The 24,046-nt window shown below is 41.5% G+C and overlaps 2 protein-coding genes across 2 annotated transcripts in view; both read left to right on the plus strand.

The window, feature by feature from the left end:
- Positions 1-3,906, plus strand: part of IQCH (IQ motif containing H) — an 83,873-nt gene extending 79,967 nt beyond the window's left edge. The window contains exons 19-22 of the mRNA XM_033167649.1: positions 706-828; positions 1,350-1,411; positions 2,400-2,508; positions 3,823-3,906. Of these exons, the coding sequence (XP_033023540.1) occupies positions 706-828; positions 1,350-1,411; positions 2,400-2,508; positions 3,823-3,906 (378 nt within the window). The remainder of the gene's footprint in view (positions 1-705; positions 829-1,349; positions 1,412-2,399; positions 2,509-3,822) is intronic.
- A 3,204-nt stretch (positions 3,907-7,110) lies between these two features.
- On the plus strand, positions 7,111-9,766 carry C13H15orf61 (chromosome 13 C15orf61 homolog). Its single transcript, XM_033166890.1, has 2 exons — positions 7,111-7,696; positions 9,381-9,766. Exons 1-2 carry the CDS (start codon positions 7,318-7,320, stop codon positions 9,506-9,508), a joined length of 507 nt encoding a protein of 168 aa, XP_033022781.1. The 5' UTR covers positions 7,111-7,317; the 3' UTR covers positions 9,509-9,766.
- The last annotated feature ends 14,280 nt before the right edge of the window (positions 9,767-24,046 follow it).

The raw sequence follows: 24,046 nt of genomic DNA on the forward strand, positions 1-24,046 counted from the left end.
ACACTGTCCAACCATCTCGTCCTCTGTCGTCCCCTTCTCCTTGTGCCCTCCATCTTTCCCAGCATCAGGGTCTTTTCCAGGGAGTCTTTTATTCTCAGGATGTGGCCAAAGTATTGGAGCCTCAGCTTAAGGATCTGTCCTTCCAAGTGAGCACTCAGTGCTGATTTCCTTCAGAATGAATAGGTTTGATCTTCTTGCAGTCCATGGGACTCTCAAGAGTCTCCTCCAGCACCATAATTCAAAAGCATCAATTTTTCAGCGATCAGCCTTCTTTATGTTCCAGTTCTTACTTCCATACATCACTACTGGGAAAACCATAGCTTTAACTATACGGACCTTTGTCGGCAAGGTGATGTCTTTGCTTTTTAAGATGCTGTCTAGGTTTGTCATTGCTTTCCTCCCAAGAAGCAGGTCTTTAGGAAGTAAATTGTTTTTGCAGGATTTATAATAAACTCCAGATTTCACTTCATGTTTGTAAAAGGGCTCTGTATTGTAGCAAGAATACGTTTGTCTGGCCTTCCCCAAACTGGTGCCCTCCGGATGTTTTGGGCCACACTTTGCATCAGCCCCAGCCAGCATAGCCATTCATGGTGGCTGGGACTGATGGCAGATGCAGTTCAAAACATCTGGAAGGCATCAAATCTGGGAAGGCTGTATTAGTGCTTCGTTACACTCAACTTTTTTCCCTTCTGCTTTTTTTGTCAGCCTGCTGTGGTCAGCCGCTATGTTGCCATGAGCAATTCGATCAGACATGCCAACTTTTCCCTCATCTACTATAATGTTTTCCTTCATATGTGCAAGGCTCATGGGGTTGGATATGATGTCCAGGTAGGAAGATCATGTGCTTTGCATTTAAATGAAATAGAGGTAGGAAAGTAGCTTGGAAGGAGGAACAGCACACAAATCCATTCTAGATTGACCACAGAAAAGTTAATATCTCTAAATTTTTGGCCCCTGTGATTCTCTCACATATCCCCATAATCCATGAGAATCTTTCTGTGAACTCTGAGATTCTAACATGGATTATCATCTATCACTAACCCAATCTCAAAGCCTGAAAATCTGTTTTCAAATTCGAGCTTCTGAATCGAAACACGTCTTGCTGGCTTGTTGCAACTGTTGTCAGATTCTACTCATGTGGGCTTTAAGGGGGTGGGGCTTATAGCATGGTTTCCAGACAATTTTACATGTCAGCCAAGAAGCAAAAAGCTCTGAGGCCTGGTTTTAAAGTGACCACCTCTCTCTAATTATGATTATTCACACCGCAATACAGTTTAGCATCTTACTTTTTTAAGAGGAGTTGTTGTTTACATTATGCAATGCTAACACCTTTCCCTCTACTCCAACAGCAAAAAGAAGGAACTGTTTTTACTCTGTTTGAAGATTATAAAAGGCTCAAATTTGGAATTATGTAAGTTTTCAAGAGTGACTTCTGGAAGCTTCTTGAAAATCCTCTAGTTGAACACCTCTACTCCCTTCCATAGGCTAAGGGTTATTCTTCCATACATGTTCCTGAGAAAGTAACTCATTCACAGATGTACCTAGCCCTGGGTAAGGCCCCCAAATGGTGCAAGGAATTCCATAGATGTACAGGTGAAACTCAAAAAATTAGAATATGGAAAGGTTCATTTCTTTCAGTAATTCAACTTAAAAGGTGAAACTAATATATGAGATAGACTCATGACATGCAAAGCGAGATATGTCAAGCCTTTATTTGTTATAATTGTGATGATTATGGCGTACAGCTGATGAAAACCCCAAATTAACAATCTCAACTTTGGGGTTTTCATCAGCTGTATGCCATAATCATCACAATTATAACAAATAAAGGCTTGACATATTTTGCTTTGCATGTCATGAGTCTATCTCATATATTAAACTCCAGTAGCTAATGAAAACAGTTGCTTACATAAATGAACTTTTCCACGATATTCTAATTTTTCGAGTTTCACCTGTACATAGAGGATGAGCATGAGGAAGCAGCATGTCCTCTTCTGCCCAAGTCTCACTAAAACAGTTCAACCCAAACTTGTTACAGTGGAACTTTAAAAGGACATGTTTACAGCAGCATGCTTAATATTAGTAATAAAGTGATATTTTCATACCACTTGTGGTATCTAGCCACATATTTGATGCCCAAAGTGAAAAGGCTTGGAATGACTCAACCTCTTGCTCTCCTCTGCTACTTGATTAATAAAAATTATTTATTACACAAATCCTTTCTACTGACAAGTTAAAATGGAGCCTCATCTTTCATATCTCCCTGAAGATTGCCACCTTACGAGATTGAAAATATTTATTAAATTCCTTGGGCTGACAGGCCCAAATGAGAGGGCGATTGTTCTTAAGCCTGCGAATGGAATCATTGGCAAAGTCATTTGTTTGGATATCATTAACAGAACAATTGGAGAACATCTCCAGGGGGTCCTCATGACCTTTGCTCAGCAACTCTTCATCATCTATCAAGAATTATCAGCACCTAATATGCATGCCGAGACCAATTTTAAGGTGAGGTGTTAATTAACTAACGATCCCAGTTAAATTTCTGTTAAGAGGACAGAAAACACCTCATGCTGTATTATAAACAACTGTTAAGCCATCCTGGGTTCTTTCCATAGCAGTACATGTTTTATTGTGTACAGGTCAATATTGTAGGATTCCCAGTCAATCTGCTAGTTAAATTTATTTTTTTAGATGTGGTAACATAGACTTGCTTGAGCTGGGAGCCACTGGTATACTTGAAAGGATTCTTCAAGAGCAATTAGGTTTTCATCTTAAATCTATCCTTTCTTGGAGTTCCTAATTGGTGGCACAGAAAGGTATTCATGCAGGCCTTCCTAAAGCCTACTCTTATTGATTTACAAAATGAAACCCTCAAGATATATTAAAACACATACATTAAGAAATGACAAATAAGTAAGCTTGATTAGTTTCTGATGCCCAGGTCAAAGAAGGGACTTCTGTTTTAGTGCATCCCAGCAGGACCTACCACTAGGGCTGACACTTACTTTTCCTGGGTCTCTAGAATAGGAGCAATTTAGCTACTTAGCTCCAATCAGAACTGAGTGGCTGCCATGTTATATTTCCAAGAATGCAGTGCTACTACCGTAGATAAGTTCATCTAGTGGGAGGGATTGAGTGACTGGCAGGTACAGTGGTGCCAGGGGAGCAAATGATGGCAGACACCAGTGGTTAGGAAGGGGCTGGTTGGGGTTGGGTCCAAGTCAGCACCAAGGGGGCTCATTGGTAGCCTTAAGCTAAAGGCCTACTCAGGCCTGGTACTGGCCATGTTATCAACTATCAGGAGAACCTGACAGACATGCCACAAAATGATCTAGGTCGAAACTCCACAGCAGTGTCAGAAGGTAGATTAGTTGGGCCTTTTAAAAAATGCACAGGACTTCAAAGGATTCAAGGAAGCTTACTATTATTTCATGCTATAGCCCTGTGATGGGGAACTTTGAGCCCCCCAGATGTTTCTGGATCATTCCAGCTGGGGCTAATGGGAGTTGGGAATCCAACAATATTGAGAGGTCCAAAGGTTCCCACACTGCTCCTAGTGAATCAACTGTATTTGAGCTCTAATAGTTATCTGCAAATCCTGACTACTTCAGCCTTAGCGTGAATGAGATTGACCCTGTTGCTTCAGCTCTGTGTTGACTTTAGTTACTACTCAGACCAAGGAGCCTGCCAAATCTGGCAATTGGTTGGGCCAGTCCTGAAGAGTGACTCTTTCTGTGAGTTCCTGATACTACTGGTGCAATGATGAGCAGGGAGCATAAACAACTGTTATACCACTTGAAGTGTTTGATTTTGTTATAGAGAGCTGTCCAAGAGATTGAAAGAATTCTGGGAGTTACAGAGCAAAACAAGTTAAAATTTGAAGAGGAAGCTTCCACAAAATAGTTAGTAGACATTAAAAGTAATCTTTCTTCATTCTTATTCTCATGTCTCTGGGGAAAATAAGTTATTCATTTTCAAATAGCCCTTTTCAGTCACTTTATGCCCACAAGCTCTGCCAGAGTGTGACTGTCTGTTGACCTCCCAACAATGTTGCCTGGCTCATGGCAACCATATCCTCCCCCGCCACAACAGTCAAAGCTTAATTTCTCAGATTTGGGTTGTGTCTGGTTTTTTAAAATTATGTTTTGTGAAAGTATGTCATGGGGGGGGGGGGGTGATATCCTGTGGAAGGAGACACATTTGGTTTAATTCTACACTATGTTGTTGTTGTTGTTTAGTCGTCTTAGTCGTGTTCGACTCTCCGTGACCCCATGCCTTGGAAACTCTCACTTTCTATTCAAAGCTTCTCCTTTTTTATGTCCATGGAGTTTTCTTGGCAAAATACTGGAGTGGTTTGCCAGTTCCTTCTCCAGGTGGATCACATTTAGTCTAAACCCTCAGCTATGACCTGTCCGTCTTGGGTAACCCTGCACAGCATAGCTCATAGATTCTGGGAGTTATTCAAGCCCCTTCGCCACGACAAGGCAGTGATCCATGAAGGGGAATTCTACACTATATTTGCTCTCAAATTTAACAAAACAGTCTCTCGTAATTCAACTACTTTAGAAACAAATAGTAAAATGTTAGTATACGATAAGTCTTTCCCTGTGCTTATCTTTAGGGTAGGGTGGTACTGAATGCAGGAAAAAAGTTTTTTTTAAAAAAAAATTAATAAATCCTTAAATTGTTTTTAAAGTTATAATCTATTTCTTCTTGTAGGTTAAGCTCACTGAACATCTTTAAATTATCCACCTGGTTTACCCCACACTGCAATAAACACTCCACCTACAACTGTGTTTTGGATTGTGGAAAAATACGTGTAGCAGAACATAGACCAGTGTCAATAGTGAATCCTGACTCATAGAATTTGTTTTCACTGAAAATTTTGTATCAGATGCTATTACCTCTATATGGCTTAGAGGAGTATTGATTTATACTTCCAATAAAATTAAGTGCATTTATTTTTGAAAATATTTTTTGCATTTTTAGCTTCCTTTTTGGGGGGAGGGGGGTCCTATAATTTCCCAAGCTTTTTCCATATGAAAGCTTTCCTAACAGAATACAGGATTTATTGGACTTTCCTTTTCCTGAATAACTAAAGTACATTTGTATGGCAGCAGAGTCCATAGATGGGGCACCCCTCCTCTACCAGATCTCATATAAGTGTGCTCATATTCCACTTCACAAGTCCTTCTGGGTTTCAGCTCTGGCATTGGGGGTTGGAGGAAGGTTTTGGAGCTGAGCCCTGGTGATATTATTTGTATCACTTTCATTCATAAAACATATTAACATTTACTAAGTGCCGTACACAGATTAAAAATAAGTCAGTCCCATACCCAGAGGCTTACAATCTAAACACAACAGGCAGAAACAGACTGAATGGGAGCATCAGAAGAACCTTACTTTGCAGTTGGCTCACATCAAATGGGACCTGTAGTCCACTCTTCTGTTTTCACAACGGCAAGACAGATACTTCAATGAGAAGCCTTCAAACAGTGCATTTATGCATTTATTTTCATTTATATAGCACTTTGGTTTACAATTTAAAATATCGAAATGCTACAAAAATATTCTCAGGCTGAATGCAGGAACATTCATCCAAAGGCATCCTAGAGGTACTATAAAACCATCATGTCCTTTATCCATTGATAACCTGATCCTCTTCTCCGTGAATTTGTCATAGGTGGAAATAAGCAAACTTGAGCATGAGTTCTTAAAAGATACAAAATGCTGAAAAGGACCGGCTAGTATGGAAACAGGGCCAGGAGGGGAAGTGTGAAACAGCAGGTGGTATCTTTTAGTTGCAGCAGCCCCTGGTCTGGTCCTGCTGTCAGCTTTTTTTTTTTTAAAATGACTTGAGAGACAAGAGCATCACCCCCACCCAAACAGGTGACTTTTCAAAGTCCCATTGTGCACCTATACTCCAAAACAGTAGCTTCAAAACTATTAGTACATCCAAGTTCTTGGTGTCACAAACGCACACTTATTTTCCCTTCCATTAATTCCATTCCAGACAAGGTCCTGGGGATACAAGATACTGACTGCCCATGAAATGCAATGGCACCCAAAGGGCTGCTCTAGAGACATACATACCCCCCCCCCCCAAAAAAACCCTAGCACCAGTATCCAGGTCTCTATTGTCTTGCCTACAACCCCCACCCCCATTGTTTCTGCTAATCAAGAAATATATTAAAGCTCTCCCTGCTCTATTAATTATCCAAAGGTAAAGTTGAGTCAAAATGTGTTACTGACGATGATTAATAATTAGTGGCTTGTAAGTGCATTCTAGTACATAAACAGGGTACGTGATTGCGTAGTAATTGATTAATTAGCACAATCTTGCTCTACAGCTCACTGGTCTAAGATTGCTGAGTTTGAAATATTGTTTATAATTATCCAAATTTGAAGGATGAGGGGTGGGTGGGGGCGGGCGGGGGAAGAGAGGCTGCTCCCATTTCTTCGCTCGCTCTTCTGCGCAATTATTCTCCTCACATCACAGACGATGCTTAATGGTTCAGAGCCACGAGTTTCCCTCAGATAAATCACCACAGAGTTCATTTGTTTGTTTGTTCGAATTGCAGCAGCTTTCTAGTCCAAACACTCCGGTGGAAAGAACACTTTATTTAAGTTGTGTTAGAAAAGGGTGCTTGAGACTGAGGACCATATTGTTGTTGTTGTTGTTAGAGTTATGTTGACATGAGGGGCGCGCGAGCACGGCCTCGCTCAGCGGAAAAGATCCTCGCAGCTAGGCGCGCGCCCGCTTCCCCGCCTCGCGCGTCATCCAGTCAGGAGCGCGCGACGAGCAGACAAATTCAGTAGGCCGGTTCTGGCGCAGGCGCAGAGCGGTTGTCGGGAAGCTACTGGCGCAGGCGCAGAGCGTGCAAGGGAGCCCTAGGAAGCGGGGGGGGCGCTGCTGTTTCCCGGGATTGGGGGGGGGGAGGAGTGGCGTTGCTTAGGTTAGGGAAGGTCGTTGCGAGGGGCAAGTAAGTGAAGCAGGAACCTCGCCCCTTGATCGGGGCAATTAACGATAGGGGGAGGGGCTGCAAAGGGGGGGGAGTTGTTTTAGGAGAGGGGCAGCAGATACTGAAGAAAAGTCTCCCTCAGCAACGTGGGGTGTGTGTGAACAATTGAGGAGGGAGGGGCATGTCAACAATAGAAGCTACCTGGGAAAGGTGTCAGCAAGTAGTTTGAGGTGGGGGTCTGAAGGAAAAAAATTGGCTGTCCCTCCAAAAAAAATCATTGGAGGGGACCATATTTGTAGGAGACACAGAAATCCACCCTCCCCCAGGATATTGTCGGGTCGGAGAGCAAGGCATGGGGAGGCAGGTGGGCTGGGTTGCCTTCCAACCCTCCTCAAGTAGCCTTGCCCTCCTGAAGCAGGTGCATGAGGGATTCCTCCGGCTGGCCCTCTTGCCCAGGGGGGGCCCTGCTAAGCCCAAAGCCTCCGAAGTGTTGAGCCAGCACCTGCTGCAGAGGGGGCTGCCCCACTGGACCTCCTACTGCGTCAAGTACAGCGCGGTGCACAATGACCAGTTTGGGCTCTCCAATTTCAACTGGGAGGTGAAAGGGACAAACTACCACATCCTGCGGACTGGCTGCTTCCCCTTCATCAAGTACCACTGTTCCCGAGCGCCCCACCAGGACCTGGCGATGCAGAACTACTTCTTCACAGCTCTCAAACTAATAAACTTTGGTGAGTGTTGTCTTCGAATGGGCTGTGCCTGTACAGAGGTGGCGCAGAGCAAGAGCTTGACGCGTAGTAATAATAATAATAATAATTTACCATTTGTACCCCGCCCATCAGGCTGGGTCTCCCCAGCCACTCTGGGCGGCTTCCATCAAATATTAAAATACATTTAAAATATCACAGATTAAAAACTTCCCTAAACAGGGCTGCCTTCAGGTATTTTCTGAATGTCAGGTAGTTGTTTATTCCCTTGACCTCTGATGGGAGGGTGTTCCACATGAGACCTTGAATAGAGTTAACGCTTGATGTAACAGGGAGATGACTTAAATCAAGGAAGATACAAAAAAATATTTTACACAGCACCTATGGAACTCACTCCCACAGGCCCAGGGACAAAAGTGACAGGGCCAGGATTAAAAGCGCATAGGGCAACTGATGTGACTCTTACCTTTGCGCAGTACACTACAATCCAGCCATACAAAATCCAGGTTTCTGCGTTCACACACATACCTTTCTATCCATTCAAGTAAGCAAGAGTAATTGTCACAGTTCAAGGACATGTTCCAGCTAGGCAGAGATGCTGGAGCAGGGTCAGAGAGGGGTGTAGTCTGTGGATAGAGGGCATGAGATGCAGAGTCCCAAGAGTAGAATAGAGAACAAAATAGAGAGGCATCACTTGACCATCCCAGGCCTGAGGTTCCCTACCCTGATCCTATAATTTCTCTAAATGCATAGCAGTGTTGGCCACATCAGTGGAGAACAATGAGATATGATCATATTGAACATGTGCAGAAAACAGGAGTACTTATTCCTAGTCCTCAGGAATGCAGCCAATACTTTCAGAACAAAATAAATTCACTAAGGATTTTGCATGTATCTTGTAAAAGCACATGCAGTGAAAGGCATATAATAATAATCATTTATTATTTGTACCCTGCCCATCTGGCTTGGTCTCCTCAGCTACTCTGGGTGGCTTCCAACAAATATTAAAATACATTAGAATATCACAGATTAAAAACTTCCCTAAACAGGGCTGCCTTCAGGTATTTTCTGAATGTCAGGTAGTTGTTTATCTCCTTGACCTCTGATGGGAGGGCGTTCCACGGGGCGGGCGCCACTACCGGGAAGGCCCTCTGCCTGGTTCACTGTAGCTTTGCTTCTCACATTGAGGGAACCGCCAGAAGGCCCTCTGCGCTGGATCTGTGTCCGGGCTGAACAATGGGGGTGGAGACGCTCCTTCAGGTATACAGGACCGAGGCCGTTTAAGGCTTTAAAGGTCAGCACCAACACTTTGAATTGTGCTTGGAAACGTACTGGGAGCCAATGTTGATCTCTCAGGAGCGGTGTTATGTGGTCCCGGTGGCCACTCCCAGTCACCAGTCTAGCTGCCACATTCTGGATTAATTGCAGTTTCCGGGTCACCTTCAAAGGTAGCCCTACATAGAGCGCATTGCAGTAGTCCAAGTGGGAGATAAAGAATGACACCAGGAAGGTGATCAGAACATCTTTAAGTGCAGATAATGGGTTACCTCAACATGCTTCATGTTTTGTTTTCAAGGAACCAGCCTGGCTTTAAAGGGTGGCAAAATCATGTCTTGCAACTTGTTGGTGGAGGTGGGCTAGAGCCCTGCAGTACTATGTTATATGAGGTTTTACTTTTTTATTTGTTCTCCCCCCTTTTTATACATAGGTATCCCAACTTTATTATATGGAATTGGCTCCTGGTTCCTTGTCAGTGTCACAGAAACTGTTCACACACATTGTGGCCCAGTCACTATTTACTTCCTCAATAAAGAAGATGAAGGTGCCATGTACTAAACTACTCATTTCAAGGACTGACACTTTCATGGTATATTGCAGCAAAAGACAGACAGAGGGGGATTGTTGTTTGCAATCTATGTGTGTAATATGTTCAAGTTTCAAGATTTCCCTATTTTTCCTTCAGTACCATTTTAGTTTTCTTTGAGTCTGGCAAAGTGCAGCATAGATTTAAAAAACCATGGAAAATTACTTGAAGCTACTTTTGTTTTCAAAAACTTTTGGTCTGCAAATAATAAATATAATAATGAAAATATACATTGTTGGGAACTGTCTTTGCTTATTTACTGATCATGTATCTTTTGGTGCAGTATCATACAAGATATTGTTGCCCAACACTTGTAACACTATCCAAATGTGACTACCTCAGGGATAGCCTGCATGGTGCCTCTGGGTTCTTTTGGAGTAAATTTCCCATCAGCCCCAGCCAGAAAGGCCAATGGTCAGTGATGATAGTTGTAGTTCTGCAACATCTGGAGGACTCAATGTTGGCTACCCCCATGAAGTAACTTTGATTTTTAAAACAAAAATAAAACTGATATGCAAAGGGTGGGGGTTTCATTCCCATACAGGTAAACAAGTCCTTTGTGTAAAAGTCTAGAAAATCAGAAAAAAAAATGTTTGTTTGTTTTTCATTTTCACTTAGTAGAGTGCATAGCTTTCTGGATTACTTAAGTAAACTGTGGTGCTTAATAGAAGCCACACACAGACAGTTTGGATATAATCTGGTCCAAACTGAGCAGTTCAGTTCAACTGATTTCAGAGACGACTTCCTATTGAAGTCAGTTGAACTTTAAAAAGTAACTTTGGGTTATGCTAATGTATAGTTAATGCATGCAATGATTTTGTGCTCTCCAAACTAAATATGCACCATTTAGTGCATATTTGGGACACGGATGGTGCAGTGGTCCAAACCACTGTGCCAATTGGGCTTGCTGATTGTAAGGTTGGCAGTTCGAATCCATGTGATGGGGTGAGCTCCCGTTGCTTTGTCCTAGCTCCTGCCACCCTAGCAGTTTGAAAGCATACCAGTGCGAGTAGATAAATAGGTACCGCTGCGGTGGGAAGGTAAATGGCATTTCCATGCACTCTGGCACTTTTCACAGAGTTCTGTGCACCAGAAGCGGTTTACTCATGCTGGCCACATGACCCGGAAAGCTGTCTGCGGACAAATGCTGGCTCCCTTGGCCTGAAAGCGGAGATGAGCGCCGCACCCCATAGTCAAATTTGACTGGACTTACTGGTAACCCCCAGGGGTCCTTTACCTTTATGCACTATAGTTTTCTTTGAACTTTCTGAACCTATTATTATTACTTAATTGACGAAGAACAAAGTGTTGCAGAACAGATTAAAATTTGGCTGGCAGCACTAAGACTGTATGGATAAATTTGATTTAAATTGGGTCAGCATTTTTCCCCTCAGGAAGAGATATTTCTTGCATTGAAAATAAATATTGCAGAACTATTTTAAAGCGTAAAGCTACAATGAAATGCATGCACAAGTATGTGTCTTAAAATGTTTGCTTCAGATTTGAATTGTGAATGGCTTTGCTTCTTTTCAAAGCAACTGTAAACAAATCTGTAATCAAGGAAACACTTAACCTAGTATATTTGGTACCGAGGAATATTTCTAACACAGGTTAAATAAACAGTTTACATTGTGGAGTAGCTGTTGTACTATATTAAGCTTCATTAATAATAAAAGTGAGTATTAGCATTTTGCTAGAATAGCGGGAACTGATTTTTCCGAGTAATGGGCAAAATTAAATAAGTGCAACTCATAAGTTTAGAATCAAATACTGCTCCTTCATTGCTCCTTATTTTGTCAATATTCTGCTGTAAAGGTTTGTTCTCAACACAAGACTGATAAAATGTTTTTTAATTACCACACTATAAATACAGTTTTTCCTTGGAGTGGCCTCTCTGCTAGCTGCAGCGTATTTGATTTCTGATAATGGAGACTGCTGACTTTGCTTACCTGTTTTTCGATAAGTGGAGGCAACATGACTCCTTGTCCATACAGTGATGGGCATGCCTCCTTGGAGAACCTCTTTGACAAAGTACTCTATTGATCCACTAGAATTCAGTGCTGCTTGCAGCATTAAATAGAGACTTGATTTCTTGCTCTGCTCTCACTGTGTAACAATTAAGCAAATGTAACATTTTCTTTTATTACATGAAAATCAATGGACCTCTTGCACTTCTGAAGTTGATCATGGTGAGGGATGAACTTGGAAGATGGCTGAGGGCAGAGTTCAAATATAATAATATCACTTGTTGGATTCATTAGTACTAGTGGGTGACCTGTTGAAGTACTTGAAGGGAACAAATGCTACTCATAAAATGTTACACTTCTCGTGTATACATGAGAGAGAGTTTGTTCATTTTGCAGGGATTATTCCTTTGGGGTGTCAACTAACTGAAGCCTGCTTCCTTTTGCTCATATGGCTATGTAGGACAGATGATGTGTGACTATGTGATTTGGAACTCAATGCCTCAATGTCATTTCAACATCCACTGAAAACATGACTTTTTTTACACAGACTTTTAGGAATTGTTGACACAGCTGAGATGTATTGGATAGACTGGACTTCATATGTATTTCCTATTTAATTTAAATTATTGTTCTCTGCCTTATATCAAACCAGACCATTAGTCCACCGAGCTCAATATTGTCTAAATTGATACGACTGTGGCTCTCAAAGGTTTCAGACTCTCCTAGGTTTCCCGGGATATGCCTTGGATTGAACCTGGGGTCTTCTGCATGCAAGGCAGATGCTCAACTTCTGAACTATAGTCCTTCACCTAACAACTTGTTGGATGAACCTGCTCCAAGAAGACTTGTAAGCCAAGTGAGGCCCTTTAAGCCTCTGCTTCCCAGCCACTGCACTCCAGGCTCCTCCCACTTGTGAGAAACTTCAAAGGACCAGCGTTCTGACTTGGTGTGCTCATTGTGCCATTGGGCTGGCAACTTACTGTGAAAGGCACCTGGTTCCTCAGGGGAAGGGTCTGTGAGGTTCCTGCCCTGGTGCTGTGGCATCTTGTTCAGTTAGCTGCTGCCTGCCAGCCAGCCACATGTTCAGGGATCCCCTGATCACCCATATCCATCTTGGAGCTAAAAACCTATCGGAAGGGGGGTTATTGTTTTGTTGTTTTTGTTTAATTATTTACTTGTGTTTTATTTTTATTTTTTAATTCTGTGAACCGCCCTGAGATCTTTTGATGGACAGTATATAAATTTAACTACTACTTCACCTAGTCCAACTTCCTAGCCAGTGACTGTGTATGTCCTAATCTCTGCTGGGCTTTGTGGTCATGACACTTGTTTGTCTTGCACCCCAGGAAGGGTCCACACAGGACCCACACAGGGTCATATATATGGATATGTATGTATTTTTAACAATACATATACAGTGGTACCTCGGGTTAAGAACTTAATTTGTTCTGGAGGTCCATTCTTAACCTGAAACTGTTCTTAACCTGAAGCACCACTTTAGCTAATGGGACCTCCCACTGCTGCTGCGCTGCCAAAGCACAATTTCTGTTCTTATCCTGAAGCAAAGTTCTTAACCTGAAGCGTTATTTCTGGGTTAGCGGACTATGTAACCTGAAGCGTATGTAACCTGAAGCACCATTGTATACCACTTGAGTGTAATAAAACCTAAGCACTTCACCAAAAAATCAAAATAATATATGGTCTCTATAGGAACTGAGAAGATACAGAAATATTGATGTTAAGGGCCATTTGCACTTAGTATAAAATCAGCTTAAAAGAGTTATATTGGTGACTAAACAATTAGCAGCTCTAGGTCAACTTTGCTAGCTGAGGAACATGGATTAGTTCAGTCAGTTGGGCCAGAGCAGTTTCCAGCTGACGGCTTCAGGCTCTTGTTTCTCAAATAACCTCCCTGCCCCTCCATGTTACATGGCGAACTACTTTTGGATTTGAGGGGAACCCCCATACCCCTGCTGATTCTTGGCCATTCTGTACAATTGGCCATAAATTACTCTTGGCATGCAGTTTATACCCACTTCTGAAATGTACGTGTGTTATATATTTAAGATGACTGGAATACATAATGACCCTTAAACTTTCAGGAAATGTGATCTGCTGTATTCTCCTTTGAAACACAATAGGATTGGCCTTGTACCTCTTGCTTTAATTATCTCTTTCACTCTATACAAGGATGATGTTTAAAAGAGCGAGGGGGGTGACATTATAAAGGCCGAGAACTTTGTTGTTAAGCGCGATGAAACAAATGCCGATAACTGAAACCTTAGTCTTAACTCAGTTGATAGGTATCTGCATTTTTTCAGCATCCCCTTTTAAACAGTAATGACTAGTGGGAGCATCTTAACCTAAACAAGTGCTTAGCCTGACATCTTACCTGGGTCAATGGTCTAAGGTATCGAAGTTAAACTGTGTTACTGTAAATTAATGGAAAATGTAACTGCGCTTTGCTGAAAGATCAATGTCCAATAAAGGCCACACAATCAAATCTTGTTGCAATGATTGAGGTCCTTAATTGCCTTTCAAAGATAAGGTGGTAATCAACATAGGTTAAACTGATCTTTTTTACTAGTTCAATTACATGCTAATGGCTTGTGCCAAGGCAGAATCTTTAACTACTTATATGTATTAAATCTTACGTTAGTAATGAAAAATTACTTAAGCTGCCCAATCAATAAAGTGAGAGTCTTAATTACTATATTTCACTTTTACACCTTTTGTGTATTTGACAAATTTGGTCCACTAGAGATTTCCCAACAATAAGAAACATTATTAACAGAAGCTCTGTTCCGTGGAGTATTGTTTGCTAATCCAAATGGCTGGGGTTTCTTGGGTGTTTTGTGTATTTGTGTTAATGTCCTGCTTGCATTAATGTCTACTAATGTCAATATGTAATGGTCTTAAGCATCTTATGTTTGTATAAAGATTGATTATTCAGATCTGATGGGAATTTATTTTAATTCCAGAACTAAACCTAGCTTTAACCTGTACATTTTAAAATAAAAACAATGAAAAATCAAAACCGATAGAAGTCATGGAGAGTTGCTCCATTTTGGCACTTGGAAATGTGCGTACATACACCATAGACTTGGAAACCCATTTGTCTTGGTGGTGGTTTTTTTGAGCCCAATGATGTAAATGGGACCGTAGAACTTACCTGCCAGCTCAGCTGACATATCAGCACGTTTTGGATCCTACTCTCCTTGGACTCACTATTTTAGCTAGTCATTGCAGGAACTTTCTAACTCAGATTCATCATGTCTGTGCTTGCTTTTCCCCTCATCCTCCTCTTCCCTTCTCCTTTTGTGTCATATCTTTCAGACTATAATCCTTAAGGTTGGCTTTATCTTATTGAGAGCTGCTTTGGGAGTCTTCTTTCGACTGGCATGCAGGGATAAAATCCTTTAAATAAATAAGCCAACATGTAAACTTGTGAAGTTGTTCATTTAGATATTTAAGGATTAGTGCTAAGGTACAATAAATAGCATGAGCAGCAAAAAAGGGAAAGAAATCCAGTGACTTTCAGCTTTCAAAATAGTCTTGTAAAATGGTATTTTAGGTACTCTATTTGCTGAAAAACCCTTAATGGTACACAGAAAGCAAACTAATGCCTATTGTCATTCATGATTAATTGACCCATTCCAATTGTTTGGAGTTGTTGACCTTGCAAAACCTGATATTTTGTAACTTAAAAAAAAAAAAAAACCTTCCATGAACAGTTTGGAAGAACACAGTAAAGCTACTTACAGAGATTAAATTAATGTACAGGTAGCCAGGTACCGGTACATCAACACCAAACAAAACCCTGAGTTGAAACTAGTCGGGAAAATTTATCAGTGGAATATGCTTATGCTACATAGATTTGTGAAGCTTGATTATTTACATCACTTAGTTGCTAAAATTCTAATATTAAATACATGGTGCTATATTTTATAAAATAATTAAATTTAATTAAATAATAATGCTATGAAGTGGCTCTTGAGGAATTCTGATCAGGTCACAAATACTTTATCTGATGGCATGCATGTTCCATTGACAATGTACAGCTAAACAAAGTTCAGATGAGAAACATTTGTTATTTAAAATGGAAATGTGGATTGACACTCATGTACATTGCTAAGTAAGGGAAAGTACAGGGGTTGGCAAAGTTTTTGTGGCTTGGGCCAGTTCACAGTTCTGCAGACACCACGGTGGGCTGGAGTGTCTGTGCGCGTGCATGCATGTGCAAACACTATTTCTGGCGTGAAGGAGGCGTGCGCAGCTTCCCATTGGCTGCAGGAGCTTCCTGCAGCCAATGGGGAACAGGCCAGCATCGCGGAAGGTGGTCCCTGAGCGGGCGGCGGGGGTCCATGGGCTGGTTAAACAACCCCCATGGGCCGCTTGTGGCCCATGGGCTTTAGATTGCCAACCCCTGGGATAGTATAACAGTCTTTCTGCTTTTAAAAAAAGCAAGGTAGCATGGACAGACAGCCAAGTAGGCTTGCAGCCGGGTGTGCTGCCTCCCTAAATTTTATCTGTAGCCCACCCTAAATTTCCCCCCAAATAATTACATTTATGGTACATCCATAGCAACTGTCAATATTATATCAGCGTAAAGTTGATCTTGTTCTTTTAAGTTATAATAACGATGTTACTGGATTTTAATTAACCTATACTACATTTTGCAGCTTTGAAGAAAATGTTTTTTTTTATAAAGAATTTATTGGTTTTTCCATAACACAAAACACTCCATCACCTTCACCCACATTAACCCCAACACTTACCCACCACTATGACTGAACAAATACAAACACACCAACGATTCTTCTTCTTCTTAAAAAAAAAAAATTCTTGGTCGAATCATCATTATTGACTTCCCCTGTTTTCTCTCCTTCGGCTCCTATTCCAAATTTACTTTAATAACTTCATATCTCTAAAATTAAATTCACTTAAAAATTCAAAACTAAACATTCTTCAAAAAGTCTTATTTTTTTGGTTTACAATAATATTTCACTCCTTATCTTGTATAAAATCAAATCATATTGTAACTTCATATAGTTAATAACAAAACATATTGTTCTTTATATCTTAACATATTATTAACATATCTTAACAAATTATTCTTGGATCAAATCATATCAAACAACTTCTTTTCCTAAAACTGCTGCTAATAAAGAAATAAAACAAAATATCCCTTATCTAGTTCAAAAGCTTAAAAAAAAAAAAAACTTGACACACCGGCTTCAGGATAACAATACAATTCATCCTATCCCACTTCTAACCATTTTCCTTTTCCTTCTTACTTCAGAACCACTCCTCAAATTGTCCTCTTTTCTTGTACATCCACAGATCCAGACACAGTTCACAGAAATCCTTGCATAGAGCATCAGGGTACACAATTCTTCGCCTTCCAGCTTCTCCATTTCGACATTCCATTCTTCTTTTGTTAGTAGACTTAATAATTTCCCCCCCATCACTTCCGAGCTCTCACCCCAGAAGTTGGATATATATAACCTCCTCGTCCTGGGTTTGCCACCCTCGCAGGACTTTTCTTTTTCTTCTCGGAGATGCCAAGCCGTTTTGCTCTGTTCTTCCATAATCCCCTTCAGCTCTTTGCCAAGGTTCTCTTCCATTGCAGCAATGTCCTGAAAAGTCTCCTCTGTGGGAAATACCTTTTCTGCCATATCCCGGTTCAACAACACCAGTTTCTGGTTAATCAGTTCAAGCCTCAAAAAAATAATCCTTTGTTCGTCAGTTAGTCCAGAGTCTAGGACCAGCTCAAAAACGAAACCCAGCATGGCTGAAGTGGGCATAGGTGTCAGGTTTCAATGTTTTCCCATCTTAATGCCAGTACTTTTCCGCTCAGTCTCAAGCCTTCGCAGCCATTTTTCCTGGAGCCAGGGCGCAAGGATTACAAATCCAAAAAGAGATATTTTCCACTGTTTTAGCCCCCAAAGGGAAATTCAAACAGTCTCACTTGTCAAAAGTTAAAACATTGTAACCATCACTGTAACAGCAGTCTATCAATACGGTTATTTTCTTTCCACCGAAGGGAGGGAAACAGGCTTCCTTTCCGTGATACCTCCCGGGTCGTTAAATGTCAGAAATAAATCCAGTTCAGTACTCACGACCACCAGGCTTCCTTTTTTTAACTTTCTGCAGGGAGAACGATGTCGCTCACCGCGAGCGGCGGCCGCCGCTTCGCCGTCCCGGTTGGGGCATTTCCCCTATAGCCCGGCTCCGTAGTCCCTTCACCCCCACTCCCCCTTTACAGGGGGAACGGGGGAAGGGTTCGGAGCCATAGTGGGCCCGCCGGGGAGCCCGAGGCGCGGGACGCTCTTCCTGCGCCTCACCGGAGCCCCGCTTTGCGGTAGCGGGGCTCCAACCCCCGGGACGGCCTGGGTCGCCTCGCTGCCAAGGCAACCCACGACCGCCCGCGAGGGCGTCGCCGCCGGAAGTCGAAAATGTTATAGCAAACTAACTTTTGCTCTAAACTATACTCCAGTTGTAGCTTATTCTTGTTTCTTCTACTAGTGAGTTTTTTTTTAAAAAAAATAATAGTCTTTTTTGCTAATTGGTAGCAAGAAAGGTAACAATTGTTGAAGTTGCTTAGTGAATTTGTTTGAATGTTTAACTTGCAGTAAGGCTGCAAAAAATAAGGGTTAACTAAAAACAGTTTAAGAACCAACTTAAAAAGGCTAGCAGACCAGATAATCTACTTCCCTACTTTTTTGTCATTGTTCCCCCCACCCCCAAACTTATGGGCTGTCTACAGGCCTTATATTTGCTTTAATGATGCTTTCACCATTTCAAGCACAGTTTATGAGCCCTGGACTGGTTCATTACAAAACTTTTCTTCCAATTATACTAGTACTGTACTACTAATTGAACCCAAGTGCAAAACATGATATAAAGCACTTGTTAACACAAAAGCCTGGCTTGCCTGCTATTCTGCCCCCTCCAAAGCTTTCATTTTATAAAAAAGCACTTTTAAAAAAACATATAAAGTTTCTGTTTTGGGGGGTGGGAGGAACAGGTAGAATTATGAAGGCTATAAAAACAACGTGCCTTAGTTAACCCAAATGCATAAATCTATTTGAATTCCTCTTCTTTGAAGAACTGACATTAAGATATGGTCATTATATGCCTTGTGATTCATGGGCCTTGTTACATATATGCTTTGTAATGTATGAATAATTTAGTAAGAAAAATCACAATAATTTTGTTGTTACTCAAAAATTTATAGCTTGGCAAAAACAATTACAGAGCCCCTGAAGCTGGTGGAAGGAGGTTGAGGAACATTGTTAATGTGGCCCAATCTGTACCTTTCATGCTGAATGTGTTCTGTAATAATGTAGTGCATATTGCACTTAAGCACCTTTTCATTTTGTTTCATGGGAAAAGGGCAAAATTGCCAGCCTGTTGCAGTGAAAGGAATGGGATGCACACACCAGTCAATGTACAGATAAAATAAGTGATGTATTATTGAGTGGTAGCCCACTGTAACCAGGAGGGGGTTATAGTTAGAGCAACCAAATCTGGTCCAAAGTGACATTTGGAAGAAAAAATTGAGAATCTGATTATTGGCTGAAATATCTAAACTGTTGATAAGACTAACAAAAAAATAAATAAATTGGTGGTGCATTTGTGCATGCCAAAGGGGTCTTCTGTAGTAATGCCCTCTACAGAACCATCTTACCTCTGAGGCTGTATACACACCATATATTTAAAGCACATTACTTCTGAGAATATTGGGAACTGTAGTTTGCTAAGGGTGCTGGGAATTGTAGCTCCGAGGGGTAAACTACAGTCCCCAGAATTATATGGAGAAAACAGTTTGCTTTATACGTATGGCGTGCATACAGCCTGAGTTATAGCAGGCAGAAACGATAGTATTTCAGCGCCTGTTGAAAACTCGTTTACTCTCCCAGGCCATTTCTGACAATTAATGGTCAGTCTATTCTTGATCTGTTTGCTTTGGCTCCACTGTTCTTATGATTATTATTTAGGTGTTGGCTTTACTGTGATTTTTACATTCTGCGGTATGCTGCTTTGTGATTTTAAGTGAAAAGCAGTACTGAAATACATTTTTTTAATAAATGTGTTCTCCCTGCACTACTGTACATATTTGATCTGCTTGTTATTTGTGGAGAGGGGGAGGAATTCAGTCTTGCTCCTGGTACTGATCTGCTTTGTCACCATGGTTGGGTTCCGTACAGTTATTTCAAGAGCACGCTCAGGATGGATGGATATTCACAGTTGGGGTGAGGGGCTTTTGAACTACAGACCCCAGTGCCATAACTACTTGAGTATCCCCTACATGCGAAGACAGGCTTTGGTGGATTGAGCGGAAGAGACCAATAGGGGATCCAATGTCAAGAAGGTGGTTTTTGCATGTTCTGTTGAGTGAAATGAGGGACAGTTGGGGCTCATCACCCTGGGAAGGTAGCCCATCTAGGAGAAGAAAAACTCTTAATCCTAAACTTCTACTGCCTTGTGGCTATGCTCATTTGTGAGAAAGGATTTGGGAGTAAACCCTGAAGACCAATCTGTACCCACTGCCTTGTGGTACATCTTCGGGAGAAGAAAAGGCTAAGCAGTAAACCAGGGGTAGGCAACCTAAGGCCCATGGGCCGGATGCAGCCCAATCGCCTTCTCAATCTGGCCAGCAGACGGTCCAGGAATCAGCATGTTTTTACATGATTAGAATATGTCCTTTTATTTAAAATGCATCTCTGAGTTATTTGTGGGGCATAGGAATTCGTTCATTCCCCCCCCCCCAAATATAGTCTGGCCCACCACATGGTCTGAGAGATGGTGGACCGGCCCACGGCTGAAAAAGTTTGCTGACCCCTGCAGTAAACCCTACACAAATCAAGAGTGGAGTCCCTAAGGCAGTTGCATGACATCTTGTATGCCTCCTTCTGGCAACTCCTGCAGCCCAACTGGTGTCAAGTGTATTGCTCTGCTTTCCTTTGGACCACATCAGCGAGGCCAAGAGGGTGATATTGTATGGGCAGCCCAGGACCTCGATGCACACTCCCCAGGCTAAAGCAGCAAAAACAACACAGGAGGTGTTATATAGTTATAAACTCAGAAGTTGTGAGCTCAACCAGATTGGCATACAGCCTAACAGTTTAACTTCATCCTCAAAGGCACACTCCTCCATTGTCTCGGGAGACAGATGGATGCCAACAAGTGCCATATTTCTGACACAAACTGCTCCAAACTTTTATCAGTTTTCAAAAGTAACTTGTCATTGTTGCCAAGTAGGAAACTGCTATTTGAGAAATACAGTATGTCTTGGCCATGCAGAACGATTTGCACGTATTTTTGGCTCCAGGGCTGTTTTGGAGGTTGATAAAGAACGTATGCACTTTTGACATATTTGAATATGCCTCCCTGAGTCATTTCAGGCTTCCCTAACCTGGGGTCTCCAGACGTTTTTGTGCTGGGAGTGCTTCCTAAGTTCTGTCTGTGTCATTTGATCCATATTTACTCATTCTCACATGCAAAGGACCGCTTGATGCTGCAGTAATCAAGCAAACTAGCCCCGTGACTCTATGATAGCATATATTGGTAGAGCTTGGAACATACAAGTGACATTTGGGAAATTGTAAGTTGGAGTCTGGTAGAATTAATTCATGCTTCTCATCTGTTTAACCTTTGCACTACGCAAACTCCTTTGGTACTGTGCTTTGAATAAATTAATCAATAAATGTCTTAAGGGGTAACTCATTGACATTAAGTGATCTTGAGTATGCAATCTAAGTCAATGTCAGAGTCATTGTTTTATAGGACTAGAATATTTTTCTCTAAGCTCTGTAGCTGGTTTGTTTGTTCCTGTATTCTCCATAGAATTGAAAACACTGCTGCTTTGCAAATATCTGAGGTGCTTTAGAAGGAAAAATATTAAAAAGCTGAAGTTTGATTACTGCTGTCTCAATGCAAACTGGAATAAGGAACTGCAGCAGAGAATAGCCATGTTGAAAAGCTACATAATATTTATGCAAATCTGGTAAGTTGAATTGGTTTTCCCTATAGGTTTATGAATGAATATATATATATATATTAAGGTGGGACTGTAAGGCCATAGAAAAGCTGTGATTTCATAGCCTATTCTTTACAACTTAATAGAAAATGAATTTTCATTGAATGGTACATTGGGACTTCTGGCAGAAGGTTCATTTCAACAGCACTGAAAGTCCATGTGGACAGTCACTATTCCTGGAATATTCTCGAGATGAGACTATTAAGGTTTTTTTTTTTTTGGTACCAGTTTAAATTATAAAGTTATTGAACAGAAAGATAATTTATCTTCGCTAATGGCCATTCAAGGATTAAACTTAAAAAAGCCCTAAACCATCTAGAATTTTAATGAGTGGGAGCCAAAGACTTACATGAATTATATAAAATATTGCTAGCAGGGCTCTTCTTTATTTTTCTTCTTTTTTTGGGGGGGGGGAAATGTAATGAATTTGAATCAAATTATGAAGTTCGCCAATTACCTTGAATGATAAAGACTACAGCCTATTCACACATGGTATTGTACTGTATGAGCTTCTCTGTTTATTTTGCAGGAGCTGACCCCCCCCCCTTTTTTTACAAGTGCAAGGCATTATAGTGATTCCCACCACATGGTGTTTACACTCAGTATGTGCTAATCAGAGGATTACTACTACTGAACATGGAGGTTCTGTCCAATTGTCATGGCTAATAACCATCTAGAGTTGTGACCATAAGCTTACCTTGTGGCAATGAGTACCCAAAGTTATTTCTCCATCGTGTGAAAAAGCATTTTCCTTTGGAAATGAACTTAATAGTCAATGTATTTGATTGGATGAATGCTAGTATTAGGACATTGGGATGGATGGATCACTTTCTCTCTACTGTTCATTTCCTTATGATTTTTTAATCTGTCCTAGAGATGGGTTGGGCAAGGGGAGAAGGAGTTGGAAGAGAAATCTGGGATAGGTGCAGCAGAAGAAAGGAACTCTTGGGCACCTGTAAAGGTTTCAATGAGCAGGATTCACAGCAAGTCTAAAGGCTTAATCCTGGATAGAGTCAAGAGCAAATCATAAAACAACCACCAAACCAGTGCATAATAAGATAATTTGTTTTGCTTTCTTGGTACTTCCGACTTGGCAGAGCCATAAGGAACATGGATTTGGGCTACCAATGTCCAGAAGCTATTTTGGATGGGATGGGAATAAACTCCAGAGAAGATGGAGGCTCTGTGGGTCAGGGGATCTACTAATCCAGGTGTGTTTGACAGGGTTGTCATCCCCATGAAGCAATAGGTCTGCAGCTTGGGGTTGCTCTGGCTTGGGGAGACTCCTAAACCGGGGTGGGGAGACAAATGCTAAGAATTAAGGAACCTTTGAGCACGTGAAGTCCACCTACGAAAAGCAGCCACCACTTCTGGTATGCCCCCAAACATTCTTTTTGAGAAACAGTTATCCTTTAAAGGATTTTTCGCTCCATAAGACGTGCTTTTTTCCTCCTAAAAAGTAAGGGGAAATACCTGTGCGTCTTATGGAGCGAATGGTGGTCCCTGGAGCTGAATTGCCCAGGGGCCAAAAGCAGATTGTGCTTTTTATTTTACAAAGAGAAAAGGGGGTGTTGAAAGGACCCCCCTCAGCAGCTGATCAGCAAGAGATCAGGAGAGAGATAAGAGTCCCGGCTCCCTTTCAGCCCCGCCCTCCTTTGTTGAATGTGCTGCAGAGGGAGGTTGTTTGTTTCCCCAGGACATGTGACTGGCTGATTAGATTATCTGTCTGGAAACAGTAGAAACTGCTCCCTTTCCTTAAGATTTTTCAGAAATGTGAGTTGAACCCCATAAAAATGGGCCTTTTCCTCTGTGCTTTTTCCCCTTTGAAAAAAAAGCTGCAAAACCTTTAGCTGATCCTCAAAAAAACCCAGGGCTTTTCCCTTTGCAAAAAAAGCTGCAAAACATTTAGCTGATCCTCAAAAAAACAGGGCTTTACCCTTTGCAAAAAAAGCTGCAAAACTTTTAGTTGAATGGGGGACCAGATTTCCCTAAATTCCTGGATATAGTAAAAGTTAGAATTAATAAAGGTTTGATTAAACTTTGCCAAACACAGAAACACTCTGGATTTAGAGTTGGCTAAATACGCAAGACAGGGCAAGACAGCCAGGCAAGGGGAGTTGCTGCCCCTTCTTTGCTGAGTGCTAGTGGGAAGAGGCAAAGGGCAGGTTCAGGGTTTCAACTTTGAATAACATAGGCTAAGGGAGGCCCTTCCTATCAGTTAGCAAGGAGAAGGAGGATTAGGGGCAGAACTCCATGTGAGCGGGGGATGACAGGCTGGAACTAAGAAACACTGAAGGTGGCTTTTTGCTGTCTTTTGAATCCAATGCTGCCCTTAAGCCAGACGCTCCAAGAATGTGAATGCAATCCCCCCCCCCCCGTCTAGGTGCCCCCCACCAACCCAAATTCATAACAGAATTAGACAGAATGTGTCAGCAGCGATTTGTCTGGGATTATTATTATTATTATTATTTTATTTATACCCCACCCATCTGGCTGGG

The sequence above is a fragment of the Lacerta agilis genome, chromosome 13 (genome assembly GCF_009819535.1).
Source record: "Lacerta agilis isolate rLacAgi1 chromosome 13, rLacAgi1.pri, whole genome shotgun sequence".
Lineage (NCBI taxonomy): Eukaryota > Metazoa > Chordata > Lepidosauria > Squamata > Lacertidae > Lacerta > Lacerta agilis.